Source organism: Eptatretus burgeri, chromosome 18 (genome assembly GCF_056783735.1).
Source record: "Eptatretus burgeri isolate ZD-2024b chromosome 18, Ebu_testis_v1, whole genome shotgun sequence".
Classification (NCBI taxonomy): Eukaryota; Metazoa; Chordata; class Myxini; order Myxiniformes; family Myxinidae; genus Eptatretus; species Eptatretus burgeri.
In genome coordinates, this window is record NC_140978.1 from 27,424,932 (window position 1) to 27,442,518 (window position 17,587).

The following is a 17,587-nucleotide window of genomic DNA, read 5'->3' on the forward strand; positions in this document are numbered from 1 at the left end:
CTTGTTTAAATCGTGTTTTGTTTTTTAATTCTTTTTTTTTAAAGTTTCTGTGTTTATTTTTTTCCTCAGGGGAAAAATGGGCTTGGGAGCCCACCTTCCTTCAACCTCGTAATAACGATCCTCAAGTGGGCTATTTCCTCACACTTCCTGCAACAATAAGAACCATCTGTTTCCCCTTTTGTTGACGTGGCCCACATTGAGCAACTATCACACTTTATGAACTCTTCTTCCTTTATCCTTTGGTCTCTATTAATACCCTTTTTCACCACCATTCTTCCAAGGCCCCAACTGACTTAACGCTAAACTTAACACGAGGCCTCCCCCCTATTTCATTCAATAAACTAGAACGGGCACTCATAGAGCGCATACCTTCGCCGCCACTACTTTTTTTGTTCTTGGTATGAGTGTGGGGAACTGGTTTCATATGAATGGTCTTATGACACAAACCACATATCTATAATGTCATGACCCCCCCCCCCGACTTTCGGGGGCTACGGACTAAACAACAATCAACTCGCGTCATTTTGGCGAGTCTTCACTCGCAAGCTCGGTGAATACAACGTTTCAACAAGAGAAGGTAATCTCGTTTGATGCTGGTTTCATGCAAATCGAATAAGAATTGACTGAGTTATGCCGAAAACCGCATATTTTTCAAGGGCGTGACCCCCCCCGGCATTTTACCCCAACCGGTGACATGTGTTATGACGTCATTGTGTCACAAGATTGGGCATTAAATTCTGAACATTTTGGTGCTGGGTTCATGTAAAGCGGACAAGAATTGACCGCGTTATGACAAAAACCGCATATTTTTCAAGGTCATGACCCCCCCATGACCTTTGACCCCTAACCGGTAACAAGAGTATGGGCGTCATTGTGTCATATTGCATATCACAAGATGAGGCATTGAATTCTGAACATTTTGGCGTTAGTTGCATGCAAATTGAATAAAAATTGACCGTGTTATCGTAAAAAGACGATTTTGACCTTTTCGTGACTTTGACCTTTGACCCGAACGATCCCAAAATCTAATCGAATGCTTCCTGGCTAATAACCAATCATCCCACCACATTTCATGCAATTCGGTTTAATACTGTCTGAGTTATACGAATCACAAGATTACAAATAAATAAATAAATAAATAAATAAATAAATAAATACACGCCGACCAAAACATAACCTTTCGCAGAATTCGAAGGTAACTAACACAAATACCCGCTAAACACTGTTATGAATGCAAATACAGCTTTATAAGTCCAGTTCCACAGCTCCTGACGCAAATCACGACAACAAAATACACAAAACAACACACAAAACACTTGTTTTGTTCTGGTCGAACTTACCAAAAGGTCAATGTAGACCAAATTTCTTGCGCACTACAGGAAGTGACATCCTCACAGTTATCCTGCAAGTCTCCTGTGTTCTCCATCTGTTCCACTGTTGAGGTATTTCCCCCAATATTTCTCCTGCTCTTTTTGTTCTGTTACGTCCTGGTCCTTTCTGTGTTCTCGCCCCTCCACGAGCCTCAAATCTGTGCAAAATTAAAATTAAAAGAGGTATGGAATGGGTGAGAAGGCCATTGAAAGCAACCTTCTGCTTGTGAGCGAATATAAAAATCTGATGACCAGTCGATGAGAAGACCCTGAACACCATAAACTGACTGCCTGGCATCGTGCCCTGTTTTCTAAACTGTGTCAAATGCTTGGCTGATGTCTGGTGAGATGGCTCCAACCTTTCGTTTGGCATTACGAGCAATAAAACTGTTTGTTGGAAGCCAACCTGATGATCATAGATAAATATGGACGCCTGCTGTGATGATGAATTCCATTAGTTTGACGATGAGGGGCAGAAGGCTGACTGATTTGTAGTTGAGAAGTCAGTTTTCGAAATTTGCTAAGATTGGTGACTTTTCATGCTGCAGGTAAGTGGCCCTTGGAGAAAGACCTGGAAAGGTGCAGAGAGTGGAGTAGAATTTGGAGAGAAAGAAAAGAAAGAAAGAAAAGATAAGTTTTGAGGAATAAAGTTTGGTGTCATCGCGCCCAGCAGCAAGCAGCAAATGAGTCAAGATTGGCAAGGAATCTATACACATTCTTGGGGAAAATGCCAGGGGCATAGAAAAGGCCCCTTTATAAGGTATGTGCCATGTGGCAAACAATAGAAAAGAAGGGACATTCTATGGCTTGTGGAAAATGCTGGATAATAGAAAATAAGGAACATTCAAAAAAAATTTCGTGTGCGTGCTGCCCTACCCTTGTGTTCTTAAGAGGAACCAAGTAATGCTCTAGAAAAGTTCATTTGAAGCCATGGCATGTCCCTTCTTTTCTATTGTTTGCCACATGGCACATACCTTATAAAGGGACCTTTTCTATGCCCCTGGCATTTTCCCCAAGAATCCTCTTCAAATTTCAAGTCGAGAGGATTAAAATTGACAATTTTAGAAATTCGGCCTATGTTGACCTTTTGGCCTATGCTGACCACTAAAATAGTCAGTGGCTAAGTTCAGTGACTTGATATGGAAATCCTCTTCAAATTTCTAGTCAATCAGATGAAAATTGAGGATTTTAGAAAATTGGCCGATGTTGACCTTTGGCCTATGTTGACCTGAAAAGAGTGACCGCTGTATCATATGGTCATGCAGCATGTGGTAAAGTTTCGATTTCCTCCGCTGAACGGTTTTCGATGTACGCTCTTAACAAAATGCAGACACATACGACGTACGACACACGTATGTACGCTACCGATCACTTTACCCTGCATTTCGCTTAGCGAGCGCAGGGTAATGAGTTCGTACAATTGTAGACAACTTATCGAATGCACAAATAAATTGATCAACTAATGCATCTATCTATAATTCCAGCAGTGTGTGTGTGTGTGTGTGTGTGTGTGTGTGTGTGTGTGTGTGTGTGTGTGTGTGTGTGTGTGTGTGTGTGTGTGTGTGTGTGTGTGTGTGTGTGTGTGTGTGACCGCTGTTTATCTAATTGAAACTTGCCAGGTATATTGCTGGGGACCTGAGGATGTGCCTTTTCAAGGTTTGATATTAATCGGACAAGTGGTTCCCAAGTTATGGCCATTTATTTATCAAACCAATGACAGGACACGTTGCTGCGTAGGCGTGGCCGATGGGGAAAGGGAACCTTAGTTACCATGGCATAGGAGTGGCAATGGTCAATGGCAGCAAATGTCATGGCTAGCAAAGACAGGGAGGTAAACTTGATTTTAATTTGGATTTTAATTAACTCTCTGTGTGTAAGTATCACAGCAGTTGTTACTTCAATGAAAGCGATAATTCGTGGAATGCATGCGAACATTCCGTACGGGCACGCACTACTTCCGGATAGTGATGACTTACTGTATTCTTATAATTTCTAGATTTCTTATGCGCATTTATAGATAAACACAATGCCCCAATCCAGTTGTTGTTTACGAGAGCGAAGGAACGGCCTGTGTGGCTATTTGAAAGCTTATATCTATTTTTTTGCATGTACGGCCACGTGAGAGCGAAGGAACAGCCTGTGTGGTTGTTGTTTCTGGCACGCGGTTTGAAAGTTTTTTTTTTGGTTTGCACGTACGGCCACGTACATACGGGCACATACTAGTATTAGTCAGGGATCCAGACCCATGATTTTAAGATTGACCGGACACCACTTCCTATACTTTGCAGGCCTCCTTTTTTTCTTTAGTTTGGTGTCTCAGGATGAAGAATCAAGAGGCCTGCTCGGGCATCTCGGTTGCGAACACATCACAAATTGTATTTGAACATAGGTACCCACCAAAAAATGAGTGTGATTTTCGGTATCACTAATTTTTCAGAAAATGTTTCATAATTTCCTCAAATGTCAAGTTAGACAGTTAATTTCAACCCCTCATAAGGTCTTTGGCATGATCTGTCATATGCTGAGGCCAAATGTGTCAAGTTTTGCCAATTAGAGGTTGAAAAAAAAAAGATTTTTCAGTCCAAATTGCCTGAAAAATTTGCTAAATCAGCAAAAAATATTGTTTTCATTTGTCTTAAAATGAATTAAACAACTAATATTATTATTATGTTGTCAAAGGGACATAGTAGATGCAATAGGGACCACTGGTCGTCATTATAATTATAATAATAATACCGAATATAAATACATGTACATGTGTTCATACACATACATATACATGTATATACAATGAACATTATTTTGCAGATAACGGTAAACCACACTTTTTTCTTGCTAGAATGGTGGTTTGGATGTGCTCGCAACATGAGCAACAGGTTTCTAATACATATTTTTTCCAGATTATGATCGTTTAGACATTATTATATGTTTATTAGGTTGTGTGTTGCATAGCAGTACTACACTCCACAGACACATACTAAGTACATCGTGTATAGATCTACCTATTGATCCGGAAGATGGGACCCGCGATTACAAGTATACAGTTAGTTAAGATTGTGAATAAAATAATTAAGAACAATTAAGAACTAACACATCTATTGATTTAACATGCATATGCCTTCATGTGAATGAACATTTAAATTATATACTTGCAAGTGTGAACAATGGCTGAACCTGAACGCAATAAAAAAACGACAGTCCACTGACTTTGGTCGATGTGTGATCTGCCAGCAGTCCTCGGCTGAGACGGTACAGAAACTAACCGAGAAGGGATTCCAATCATTTTTATATGCAGTAAGTAACCCACCGACTCGATGATACGGCGCTCAGATTGCAAGATGAAATCACTGCAGGCGAGGAGGATTTTTTGTCTAATGGTCCATTGTGTCATGCCAAGTGCCGAAATGCCTACACAAACAAAAAAACGGTCGCACAGAAAATGAAGTCACATGTATCCAACACAAGTGAAGAAACCGCTACGACAGATGTAGGAAGCTGCTCCGTTAGATCTAGACGTGGATCATCTGCCACTAGATACATAAACCACAAAACACAATGCTTCATATGCAGAAGAGAACGCACCAGCAAGGGTGACCACAAACTCTTACTTGTGAGTATGGCAGACAGGCAGAATTCGATATTGAAAAAGGCAAAAGACCTACAGGATGAAAACATGCTGTACCATATTCATGGGTTTGGTGATAACTGTATCGACATGGTGGCTAATGACTTCAAATACCGCAAGTCATGCTTGGATTCATATTTAACAAAGTCACAAACGACATCAACATCTGGTCAACATGACGAAGGTGTACATTGGCGAACCTCCTACATAGACGGCGCATTGTCCCATGATCCGAACGACATCATCTTCTTAAGTTCTCTGAGTGACAAGTACGGGGCTTGGTTGTCAGACAGTGGGGCCTCCCTGAGCTCTTCTCGATCATCATCTATCAAAAAGAGGATTGAGCACTACTACAGACAACATGGTTCACCCATCATGATCGTACCACAGAGAGGACAATCCTCTATAATCTGTTCATCAGATATCTCAATAGGATATCTTCTTGCGAAAGTCGCCAGTATGAAAGATGAAATAAGTGCTGATGAGAGTGAAGACGACTCTATTGAATCGAACGGTATTCGTGAAAGGAATATCACCTTGTACCTTTCTGCCAAGTCCTTACAAACAGATATCAAGGTGACAGCTTCGCAGCTAAAGAAAAACAGAAAAGAAAACATCGACACATCGATGCAGATAACATTTGACGCCGCGAATGAACGTCTACCTGTATCGCTGTATAACCATGTGGCCTGGCTGATTACTGACGCAACACCTGAACTTACAGACCCTAACACGAGAGTGCAACTGAAAGAGTGGGAACGCGAGAAAGTCCTCAGTTTGGCCCAAGATATCAGTGCAGCTGTGGCAAACACTCCGAATCCAAAGCACATTAGATCAGCATTACATGTATTGAAACAAACAAGGAGTTAAGAGATCGTAACAATGATGAACCGTTTTGGAAATAGTATTAGCTATCAAGACGCACAGAGGTACATCACCACTTTGGCACAACCCACTGATGAACCAGAACAAGACAAGCCATTAATCCCATCTAATTTAAAAAGTGGACGATTCACTCATTGCGCCATTGACAACTTGGATTTTCACGAGCACACTCCAGATGGTAGCACAATGCATGGGACAATGCACAACATCTACCAATATCCAAGAAATACGGATGATCTCTCAAGTACCTATGCTTCAGTACCATTAGCTAAATCCAGACAAGCTTCTTGTACAGGGATTCAGCCCTTCCATACCAAAGACAGTGGGTTTGAACTTGCAAGATCGACAGCGTAGTCGTTCTCTGAGTGGTGTAAGCCTGACACACGAACAACGTGCAACTCATTTATTACCAGACCACACAGTTTCTTGGCAGTTGATACAAAACGACTGTTTTCAAACTGTTGACCATGACAGCGTCATCTCATGGAATGCCTTTCATGCCTTTTGGTGGAGGAGAGCACATCACAGACATTGATTGGGTATGGGCCATTCTTCCCAGAATCTCCAACAAAACCTGATGTCGTTGAAGCTTCAGTTGAATACTGTATCACAGTCACACAAGCACTAGGCCAACAACATTGTGTACTGACGTGCGACCAAGCCATATTTGAAATAAACCTCGGACTTCAAAAGAAGAAGCCAGATAAATATAAACATCTGATACTACGTATGGGGGGGCTTCCATATAGCTAGTAACTTCCTCGGAGATCTTGGCAAACTCTTTAAGTCCTCTGGTATTGAAACCCTCGTTGTGGAAGCCAAGGTGTTTCTCGGTGGAGCCATGAACAAGCTCATGGCTGGCAAAGACTACTACAAAATGGTACGATGTCATACTCTGGTGATGTCTACTATGCTGGAGCTGTACTGGGAAGCTTTTGAATCATGGACTCTGGACGAACCTGGTGTTGATCTTGATGTGATGGCCTCACTCAACGCAGCTATTCGTAAGCTAGCAGAAGCAGTAGCCCACGAAGACACCACAGCCGCATTGCAGGCACAAGCCGAGATGATCGCAGTTGCAGATGATGTTCAAAAGTTGTTGTCGGATTTTGAAAATACACTGTGCAACTCACCTACAGCCAAGCTTTGGATTATGCACATCAACATGGTACTCCTCCTCAAACGGTATGTAGCAGCAGAACGAAAAGGGTGCTGGGAGGACCATCTCACTGAGGTCGAAAATATGCCACCTTACTTGGTTTCGGCTGGTCACATCAAGTATGTGGCATGCGTCCCACATTACTTGGCCGCCATGAGGAATCTGCCACCAGAAATAGCCACTGAGTTCCAATGCGGCCGTTTCAACGTACGCGTAACTGCTGGAAAGTTTAATGCTGTTTGGACAGACATGGCGTTAGAACAGACATACAACCTGGAGGCTAAAACACAGCTGTTCAAGGGCATCACACAAGAAGAGTCAACGAGAGAGAAGTACCTGAGAGCAATTCCAGCACTTACTGCAGTGTCCGAGCAAGCAAAGACAATGGCATACATTCAGGGTGGCGGCATACTGTCAACTAACACCCAAGCCAGGAAAGACCAATCCAGTGTGAAAGCGATGAAAAGATTGTTGGAGCAAGACATGATCAACCCATTCAGCTGTTCTTCATCAGACCTGTTGAATATTGCGACTGGAGAAATGTGTCAGTCTCTTGACTTGCTGGATGCTAAATCCAAAGGACTGGTTGCACTTTCACTAGCTGAAAGGAACCAGAGTTCTCAAGTTGAACCTGTCCGCTTTCAGACGTTTGACCAGAAAGGGAGAAAGAAAGTGCAGTCCTTGCAAAAAAGAAGATACGAAGACGAAAGCAGCAGATTAAGGAGCCTCTGTTTTGTCCAAGACATGGATCAAGATACATTCAGCTTTGAGTGGGCAGAGTATCCTCCATCCCTCTTTGAACCAAATCAAGACATGCTACAGGGCTACGCAATGCGAAAAGGAAACAAGGCAGATTATGTTGCTGTCATGAAAGACCAGTTCAGCGACCGTTGGGTTGAAGAGGGGAACTTTCCTTCGACGACTGACGATGTCCTCTTTATTGTAGATACCATGGCATTTATACATCGTAACCAAGACATCAGCTGCAGCACCTTCTTTGATCTTCAGAGACGATATTTAAAAAAGTTACTTTCGTCGAGCCCTGCACACTGTACATGCATCAATCTAGTGGGAGACCGGTACGACGTAGAACCATCTAAGAGCCTGAAGGTTGAGGAACGCATTCGCCCACAGCAAGCGCAGCAGTCGAGCCGCGCATATGAGATACATGACAACTTACCTATTCCACCTTGGAAGCCATTCATTGCAAACCAAAAAAACAAAGCAGCTGTACAGAATGACCTCACAGACTCCTGGACCACGCATCGCAAGGAAATGCCTCAAGGTGTGAAACTGATTCTCGGTGGCATGTATAATGAAGCAGACAAGTCTGTTGTCATTACAACTGATGGATCGCATGTGATACCAGATCTGCAATGCGAAGATCATGAGGAAGCCGACACGCGCATCTTTGCTCATATCGCGTATTGTGTGTCCCAGTTTGGATACACACGTATTGTTGTTCAGGCGACGGATACAGACATACTCGTCTTAGCCGTTTATTACAGTGTACGTATATCTGGGTTGAGAGAGCTGTGGGTGAATAAGGGCTCCGAGTCCATCCCATGTCACACAATCGCATCAGTGCTTACTGAAAAGTATAATCTGTCAGTTCAACTTGCGACACCGGCGCTTCTCTGTGGTCATATAATGAGTGGGTGTGACACGGTTAGTTACGCATTCGGAAAAGGAAAGAGGAAAGCCTTCCAAACAGTCATGCTGCATGCATCTGAGCTCACAGAAACGGTTCAATTCGGAGAAGATTCCCTGAATGTGTCACCAGAGGAAGCTACTGCGTGTAGGGCTTTCTTCATTAATTTGTTCTGCGATTTCAGTGGCGATCTCAACCAACTTCATGCCCATCTCTTTGGACGTAACAAAGTCGACATAAGGAACCCCCCCCCCCTACCTGAGAACGCTTTCCAGTATCATATGTACAGGGGTCTATACCAGATAGCAACATGCAAAAGATCACACAGGAGCACCCTCCACTTGCCAGATGCTACATCATTTGGAAGACAGATTTTGACTGGAAACTTAGTTCCCATCCTGATGGACAAACCACGAAAGCCTGCAACAGCCAAGTAGAAGCGATACTGCCAGTGCAGCAAGAGCAAGTGCTTAAGAAATTTCTCTTGTGCTGCAGCTGGTATCGACTGTGTCATTGAATGTAAATGTTCAGGCAATCCCACCAAGTGTGCTCGTTTCAGGGACGTTAGTGATGAAGATGTTGTTCTTCTTCTTTCGGCTGCTCCCGTTAAGGGTTGCCACAGCGGATCATCTGTTATGATCCGCATAATGATTTGGCACAGGTTTTACGCCGGATGCCCTTCCTGACGTAACCCTGGTCGCCTCTTACGACACAGGGATAAGGATTGGGTTTCGCCATGATTCCGGGCTGCCCTACACCCTCTCATAGCGCGGCCCAGCGCAGAGCTCCCGTCCTCAAGCCATCCTCCAACCCAAGCCTCCGAGTAGCCGGATAACAGGCGCATGCCACTACGCCCGGTACGATAGTGATGAAGATGAATGAACTAAATGTACACTGCAGTCCAATATTTTAACTGAGACTCCAATATTCGTTTTATTGTCTGCAATTGCGAGACAAGATGCAAGTTGCAAATATTATTTAAACATCGATTCACATGTATAATGTGTAATTCTATTCAATCAATATACATGTATTATTATTTTGTACATATCTGAAATGAAAAAGTATGATACATTATGATAAACATTCGTTCAATTTGTATCCAATCTGTTATGGTAAAAGCTATGTTTCTAACAACAATATATTATATAAAAATATATATTCACTATTTGAGGGCTGGTTGACTTATAAATACATTGATATCACTGGGTGGGCGTCGCTGCTGGTGGACAATGTGTCCTCGCCCGGTGATACCATCAACCCAGTAGCTTCGTGCTGAATGGGTATTTATGTGCCTGTAGTACTAACCAGTTACTTTGGGTATTGTACTTTCGTTCGTGTTTTGTAGGGTATGTTGGTTGTCTGGAAGCGATGCGTACATCCAGTATATTGTAGAAACAACCTTTTTCATGCTGTTGTCCCTTGATACCTTGATAACTCCATCATGTTTTTGTGTGGAAAGTTTGTAATTTTTTTTCAAAAATCTTTATTATATTAAATTTAATTGTATTTACTATTTTAGGGTAGGTAATTGGCTAACAAATACATATATATATATATATATATGTATATGTTAAATGAATATTAATTGACCTTACTGTATCTACTAGAAGTTATTTTGAGAGCACAAAATCAAGTTTAAGATGAATGAAAACATATTTACTGCTGATTCAGCTATTTTTGGGGGTCAATTTGCACTGAAACTTAATTTTTTCAACCTCGAATTGGCGAAATTTGACGCATGTGACCTCAGCATATGAAAGACCATGCCAACGTCCTTACTAGGGGTTAAAATCAACTGTCTAACTTGATATTTGAAGAACTTATGAAACGTTTTTTTGAAAAATTAGTGATACCGAAAAATCGCACCCATTTTTTTGGTGGGTACGTATGTTCAAATACAATTTGTGAGATGTTCGCAATCGAGATGACCGAGCAGGCCCCTTGATTATTATTAATCCTAAGACACTAAACTAAAGAAAAAATGAGGCCTGCAAAGTATAGGGAGCGGTGTCCAGTAACTCCTAAAACAGCGGCCTTTCTGAGTTTGGATCCCTGACTATATCCATAAATGATAGATAGTGCTGCCCTCCAGTGGAAACCAAGCAGAATTGCATGATGTTTCTGACATCTGTGGATGATGCGTGGATAGTTCAATATGAGCAAAAACGAGCAGAATAGCAAAAACTATGGCACTTAGGTGGAATTTGTTTCGAAAGCAATTAATTAGACTTATTGACCAATGTCTATTCCAAGTTTCAACTAGTTTTAATGTTTAGTCTTTGAGATATGAGCGCCAACACACTTCGGGTGGATGAACAGACCGACAGATACCAACGTGAATTGAGGAATTTCGTTAAAAACTCAAGAATGCGGAAATGGACGTTTCTGAAATTTGGAACATGTTACCTCGACGTACAAAGGATTTACTTCTGAAATTCGCAGGTGATTTCATCCAGTAGAAGCCAAGAAACGAAATTTCAGTCCCTGTATTAAAGTTGCTTACAGAGAAATGGTTCCACATAAAGAGAGGGGTGCTTTGCACCTCCCTTGATATGTGGGAGGGAAGCTCAGTGCTGGGGGGAGTTTTCTGTGAGTGGGCGGGTGGTTGTGGGGGGATGAGTCGAAGGATGGGGAATCTGGGACTATGGACTTCTGCAGAATGATGTGTACACGAGAAGTGCCCCATCCCCTCACCAAAACTCAGTTCAATTAATAATAATTAAAAAATCAAATAAATTAGTTTTATATCTCCACTTTCTCAAACTATCACCCACAATTAAAACCTTATCCATCCTTTGTCGAATGGCAAGGCACATTCGTTCATCGTACCGCAGCGAAGCGTGGCTTTCTAGCATCAGCTTTCCAAAGGCACCGAAGTCTCCAGTCTTCAAGGCATGTGCGGCCTGCGTCGTGCGTGCAATCTCTCCGATGACGTGCCTCGCGCGCCGGAACACCACATCGGAAACGTGTCGACGCAGCTCTGTACAGTTTGTGCACCAAAACAAAACTCGACTGCCTGACACCACCACGGTATTTCAAACAAAATGACAAAACGGTTATTCTTATAAGTGCAAACCATCGTGATGAGCATTTTGTTTTCATTTTACCTTGCAAGTCATCTTGTTTTGCCTCCCGAAGACTGGGAAGACCAAGGGCCTTCGCTGCCACCTGACACTCCTGCTGTCGCACCCCGTACTCGGAACTTGCAAGCTCGTGGCGCACACCTGAGTCTGTGATGAGGACTACCACGTTGGACTCCTTCATCGGCACCAACTCGAATTCCAATGACCTGAAGAACATCCAGTACAGCCTTGTAAGTAAGGTTAAAACAATTATCCTCGGAAAGTAAAACAAAACATCGGGGCAATGTCCCTGGGCGCTCACCTGGTAAAATTGTGATACTGAGGAGGAAGTCAATGTGGGATGGAATCATCAAAATGTACCAATGGAACCAATGTAATAGCAAATGCATATTTTGGGGGGCAACCGCCCCCCCTAGACATTGATTTATTTATTTATTTTTTAATGGTGTGAACAAACTTTGGTACATCAAGGGTGATGAAGGATGTGGTCAAGTTTCATTAAAATTGTGTGTGGTTTCGGAGAAGAAAGCAAATACATATTTTGGGGGACAATCCCCCCTTACATCCCATTAGACCCCCAAATTTTTTTTTTTTAATGTCATAAACAAATTTTGGTACATCACTGGAGATGAAGGTTGTGGTCAAGTTTCACCAGAATTGTATGTGTAGTTTCTGAGAAGAAAGCAAATATCTGTTTTGGCGGCAACCCCCATGGACCCCCTTGGGGCCCGATTATTTTTAATGCCATGAACAAATTTTGGAACATACACAGTGATGAACATTGTGGTAGAATTTCATCAAAATCGTGTGTGTAGATTCAGAGAAGAAGTTGCAAGTATTTACGGACGGATGGACGGACGGACGGACAGACGGATGGATGAACGTGCCATCCCATAAGCTCCTCGGAACTATGTTCCACATGAGCAAAAAAATAGAAGTAATAAACGTGTGAATCATCGAGTCAATTTTGCTTAAATATCAACCCTTTGCTGCATCAGTGTCTTTCTAAATGTTGTGGCTGACCCCACAAGGATGTGGGATTAATTGGGGGCAATGAAAGTAGTCAGAGTAGTCATCGTGGAGCAAAATCCGTGCCGTTACGTTGCCACCTCACAGATACCCTGCATCAAGCCATGAAACTCACCAAGGAACAGATCTGCGAAACATCACGCTGAGCAACAGACAGTTGAGAAGTGAGGTCCTTGCCTGCAATCGAGTAGCACCGCCTGCTGGGCACAACCTGCCAGTGAGACCATCTGGTCCATAATACCACATGGGACTCCAGCAAATGTGTGTTCAGCACGCTGGCAAATCATTGCAGCCTCTACCGTACCACAAATTGGACCTGGGGAAAAAAAACTTTTTTTAATGTCCTGCATTTACCATGACCACACAAGCCTACATCTTGGGCATTCATTGGGTGTAGGTCAGCGGTCTGTATTGTGGGAAAACGTCTTTACGGCTGGTAATTTTATAGGAATCCCACCTGGAACAAGTTGCTCCAGAAACTTGTATGTTGCAACCTCCAGTGCAGCTGAACTGGAGAGACCACCACCGAGCGGAACGGTGGAAACAACAACAGCGTGAAATCCAGGAACTGGTCTTGCTACTCAGAAAGGCAAGAAAGAATGGGATGATGGCCCCTCCCAAAAAAGAAAAAAAACCCAGCGGAATAAAAAATACGAGTGAAGATGCTAAGGCAACCAGGACTGAACAAGATAAGGCTGAAATCAAAGATTGTCATGAGTTTATTTACCGCCGTGGGGACTGAGGTACAGCTGCAGTGTCGAGCTCATTTTGCTTCGTGAATGTAATCCTATTTTTTCAGCTTTTTTTCTTTTTACGCCATCTTGCTGGAAATACATGGGACCTCCAACGTATGCAGGTCCGTGGGACCTCCACCGAAGTACGCCGGTCCGTGGCACTTTGTATCTCCAAGTTAAGCTATCTTTTTTTACATTTCACTCACGTACGCACATCCACAAAACTACGTGTGCAGCTACGGCATTATACACTGAGAATTTGCCATTGATTATTATGAGCAGTCAATCAGGGCAGGAATTGGTAATTTGTTCAGGGTGCCGACGATAACTCCCCTACTCTTTGCGAAAGGCACCGAGGGATCTTTCACAACCACCAATGAACAGTGCTGGCAGATGGGTCCTTCGGCTTTAATGTTCTTCCAGTGGATGGCATACATAGCGATGCTTCGCCGTGCATGTGAAATGTCAGGATGACAGTTTACAGCTGACTCGAGATTCAAACCCAGGATGGACAGATAGGAGCCGAGTTGCGTACATATAGGCTATCCTGCCAGCCCTTGCTCTAAATTACCCTTCCCCAAAAGACTTAATTATAATGCAATCAAGATCTACTGTAACTACAGGCAAAGTGTGATAACTCTTTGTGCATTGTAATCAAGTTGACTAAACATTATGTACGAGTATACTGTGCAGCGAATCGCAGTGTCTGTCCGTGCATTCATCTGCCTCCCATTTACGGCGGCCACTTCTTCAGGTCATTCAAAAAACTGCTGATTGGTTACCTGCTGAAAAAGGTGCTGAGCTGCTAATTTGCCAGGCCACTTCCTTGTGTTTGAAAAGCTGCTGATTGTTTATTCCTTAAAATCGACACAAATTTCAAGATGAAAGTAGATTTAATTCAGATGTTCATGGAGTAACACAATTTAATGTAGAACGGCACTCGGTGGAGCAAGTACCTCCGTCAGGCTGAACAGTTTACATTTTGTATACCACTGATGGGTCGGATCTGAATCTGGACCTAAACTAAAATCAAATTGGCTTGTTCTTGTCACCTAACCAACTCATCCACTGAGTTTTGTCATAACTCGTCCACAACCTTTTGAGATATTGTGCTATATATCGTTTTTAGCTTCCATGTCTCAATGGTGAAGAATCACTTTACCCGGATCTGGATCCGGATCTTCACCAAAATTGACACAATTCTTCCTTGTCACACACCCAACGTGTCCACCAAATTTTATCCAAATCCATTATGTTTTGAGATATCGTGCTTCATATAATTTTTGGCCCTATATCTCAATGGCGAAGAACCACTTCAAAAATTACAATATCTGGATCCAGATCTTCACCAAAATCGAATCGGTTTGTCCTTGTCGCACTCCTAAGCTCTGCACCAAATTTTGTCTGAATCCACTGACAATTTTTTTTGAGATATCCTGTTCACAGACAAACAAACAGGGTTGAAAACACAACCTCCGCCCACATTCGGTGGTGGAGGTAAATAGCTATATTTTGTCCTCTTTTGAGACATCCAACCACCGCCGCCCGATGTTGCAGCACCATTTTGCGGTGGTCAGTAGAGGGAGCTCAGAGCTTTGGCTCTGAGTGAAAGCAAAGAGTGCTGCACAATTAACCTTTTCAAAGTCCATTACATGATTGAAATTGATAGATTAACTTAAACTTTTTCCCATCACTGGAGACGGGTATAAAGATGACTGCGGCAACAACGTTCCAAAGTATCCACGTTGGAGATGAAACAGCCAACAACTATACTCGTATAATAGCAGATGGTAGGTTCAAACTATTCTTGAGCTCTGACTGCAGCAAGTGCTTGAACACAAAGTTAATCGACCTCGAGAATAGTTAACTTCACATTGTCATATTGACGTGGTTTTCTTACCGGGGAAGTGCTGGATAACTCCCTTTATGTAATTTGCCCAACGTGGCGAACCAGGATTCAACTTTGTTTCCGGCCCAGACGGGGCAGTGAAGGTAACATCACGAGGTTCATCAGCATCTTCTGCCAAGGTCTTCACCTCAATGGTACTACCGTCAGATGGAGAGCCCACCATTACAGTCACCAGAGGCAGTGCCTGAAAATTATAAGATTACTTCAGTGGGATTTTCTGTTTCAGCCGATTTGAGTAAATGGGCTACAGGATGGCATGACGGTAGTTCCACACGTACATTGAGAAGGAGTTACTTTAGTTACCAAAATGACTTCCCATCTTACCATTGGGAGGACAAAACCCTCGTTGTAATCCGTGTGCTCCCCAATGAGGTTGACTCGGCCTGGTGCAGCCACAGCCACCGTTGGTTGTGAACCAGGAAAGCGGGCAGTGAAAGCCCTTTTGGCCTCATCCAATAGGCCCGTCAGCATCTGTCGGTCAGACATTATGACTGTTTGATTCCTCGCCGCAGCAACGCGGAAGGCTGAGCCTCAGGAATACACCTCCACCTGAGGATAGGTGGATTGCTGATATTAACCACAGGGTAAATCATTTTGACATGCCAGGCAAATGCAACATGAAGAAAAATATTTCATAACACGGTGAAATTTAAACTCCTTTCACTTACATTTCCCGGTTTTCAACCTCAACTTGTTTAGCGAAGAAGTTGAGAAGAGCTGTTAAAGCCATTATTAAGAAGTTTGAGGTTGATGTGCAAATAATAATGAAGTTTCTTTTTTTAAAAAAAACATTAAAATTTCCATCCATGTGGTGAGATAATTAACTAATTAACTCAAAATGTAATCTGTTTGTGCGTCCATCACATATCGTGAGATTCCGTCATCGAAATTTCGTCGTTATTTAATTTTAACCTCTTGATTTAATTTAATTTTCATTAATATTTAATTCAATTGAACCTGTTGATGTCATAAATGCCCTCTTGCTTTGAAGAACGGGAAATAAAGAGGAGGTTAAGACCCTTTAGAACCATAAAACCCTTCAAGACCCTCTATCACCTAATGCCCTCCATTGGGAGATGTGTGTCTGTCCCACTTGAGACTATTCATCTTTCTATAATTCCAGCAATGTGTGTGTGTGTGTGTGTGTGTGTGTGTGTGTGTGTGTGTGTGTGTGTGTGTGTGTGTGTGTGTGTGTGTGTGTCTGTAACCGCTGTTTCTCGACAACCACTAGTCCGATCTCATTGAAACTTGCCAGGTATATTGCTGGGGACCTGAGGATGTGCCTTTTCAAGGTTTGATATTAATAGGACAAGTGCTTCCCAAGTTATGGCCATTTATTTACCAAACCAATGACAGAACACGTTGCTGCGTAGCCGTGGCCGATGCGCCATTTAGTTACCAATCACAGGACACGTTGCTGCGTTGGCATGGCCGTTGGGGAAGAGATCCTCAGCCGTGTTCCCCATTACGGGTTACAAAGTACGGACTTCCGGATAGTGATGACACTATTCTAATAATTTCTTGATTTCTTATGCGCATTTATAGATAAACACAATGCCCCAATCCAGTCGTTTACGAGAGCGAAGGAACGGCCTGTGTGGTTGTTTGAAAGTTTTTTTGGGGGTTTGCACGTATGCCCACGCACGTATGGCCACGCAAGCGCGAAGGAATGGCCTGCGTGGTTGTTTCTGGCAAGCGGTTTGTAATGTTTTTTTTTTTTCACGTACGGCCACACACGTACTGGCACGTACGTACGGGCACGCGAGAGCGAAGGGAATGGCCTGTGTGGTTGTGGTTTCTGGCACGAGGTTTCATTTTTTATTTTTTTTTGCACGTACGGCCACGCATGGACGGGCACGTACTAGTTTATTTTAATTTCAGAATGTATACCAATAAGTAATGGGTGCAACAATCTCAAACTTTACAAAAAGATAAGGATAATGGTGCAGGAAACCCACAATGATGTGGTTACGTGGCTGATGATGCCTCTTCTGTTAGTGAAGTGGGCCAAGAGCTGAAAGCATGAAAAGGGGAAGGAGGATCTGGTGGTGAGTGTCCCATAAGCGCAGCGTGTGATTAAAGAGCATTTTGAATGACACGCAGACAACTATTCACTGCATTGAAGTTCAGTCACTCAAA

The 17,587-nt window shown here is 42.8% G+C and overlaps 1 protein-coding gene and 1 long non-coding RNA gene across 7 annotated transcripts in view; one reads left to right on the forward strand and one right to left on the reverse strand.

Annotated features, from left to right (window-relative positions):
- Positions 1 to 17,587, reverse strand: part of GALK1 (galactokinase 1) — a 37,044-nt gene that overhangs the window by 17,955 nt on the left and 1,502 nt on the right. For 2 of the 6 annotated variants that reach the window (XR_015053177.1, XM_085863613.1), the window contains exons 2-7: positions 15,773 to 15,997; positions 15,440 to 15,632; positions 13,263 to 13,382; positions 12,983 to 13,121; positions 11,801 to 11,982; positions 11,523 to 11,673 (exon numbers count right to left, since the gene is read on the reverse strand). Coding sequence is in view for 2 of the 6 variants with exons in the window: in XM_085863613.1 (XP_085719739.1) it covers positions 11,523 to 11,673; positions 11,801 to 11,982; positions 12,983 to 13,121; positions 13,263 to 13,382; positions 15,440 to 15,632; positions 15,773 to 15,934 (947 nt within the window). In the remaining 4 variants the exon portion in view is untranslated. Of the gene's footprint in view, positions 1 to 1,340; positions 1,529 to 4,677; positions 4,779 to 11,522; positions 11,674 to 11,800; positions 11,983 to 12,982; positions 13,122 to 13,262; positions 13,383 to 15,439; positions 15,633 to 15,772; positions 15,998 to 16,116; positions 16,166 to 17,587 lie in introns of those variants that run through there. The other 4 variants (XR_015053179.1, XR_015053176.1, XR_015053178.1 and 1 more) reach the window with 4 other exon arrangements.
- On the forward strand, positions 11,523 to 13,034 carry LOC147008789 (uncharacterized). The gene is made up of 3 exons (XR_015053181.1): positions 11,523 to 11,723; positions 11,832 to 12,006; positions 12,893 to 13,034. It is a non-coding gene; the product is annotated as an uncharacterized LOC147008789 (long non-coding RNA).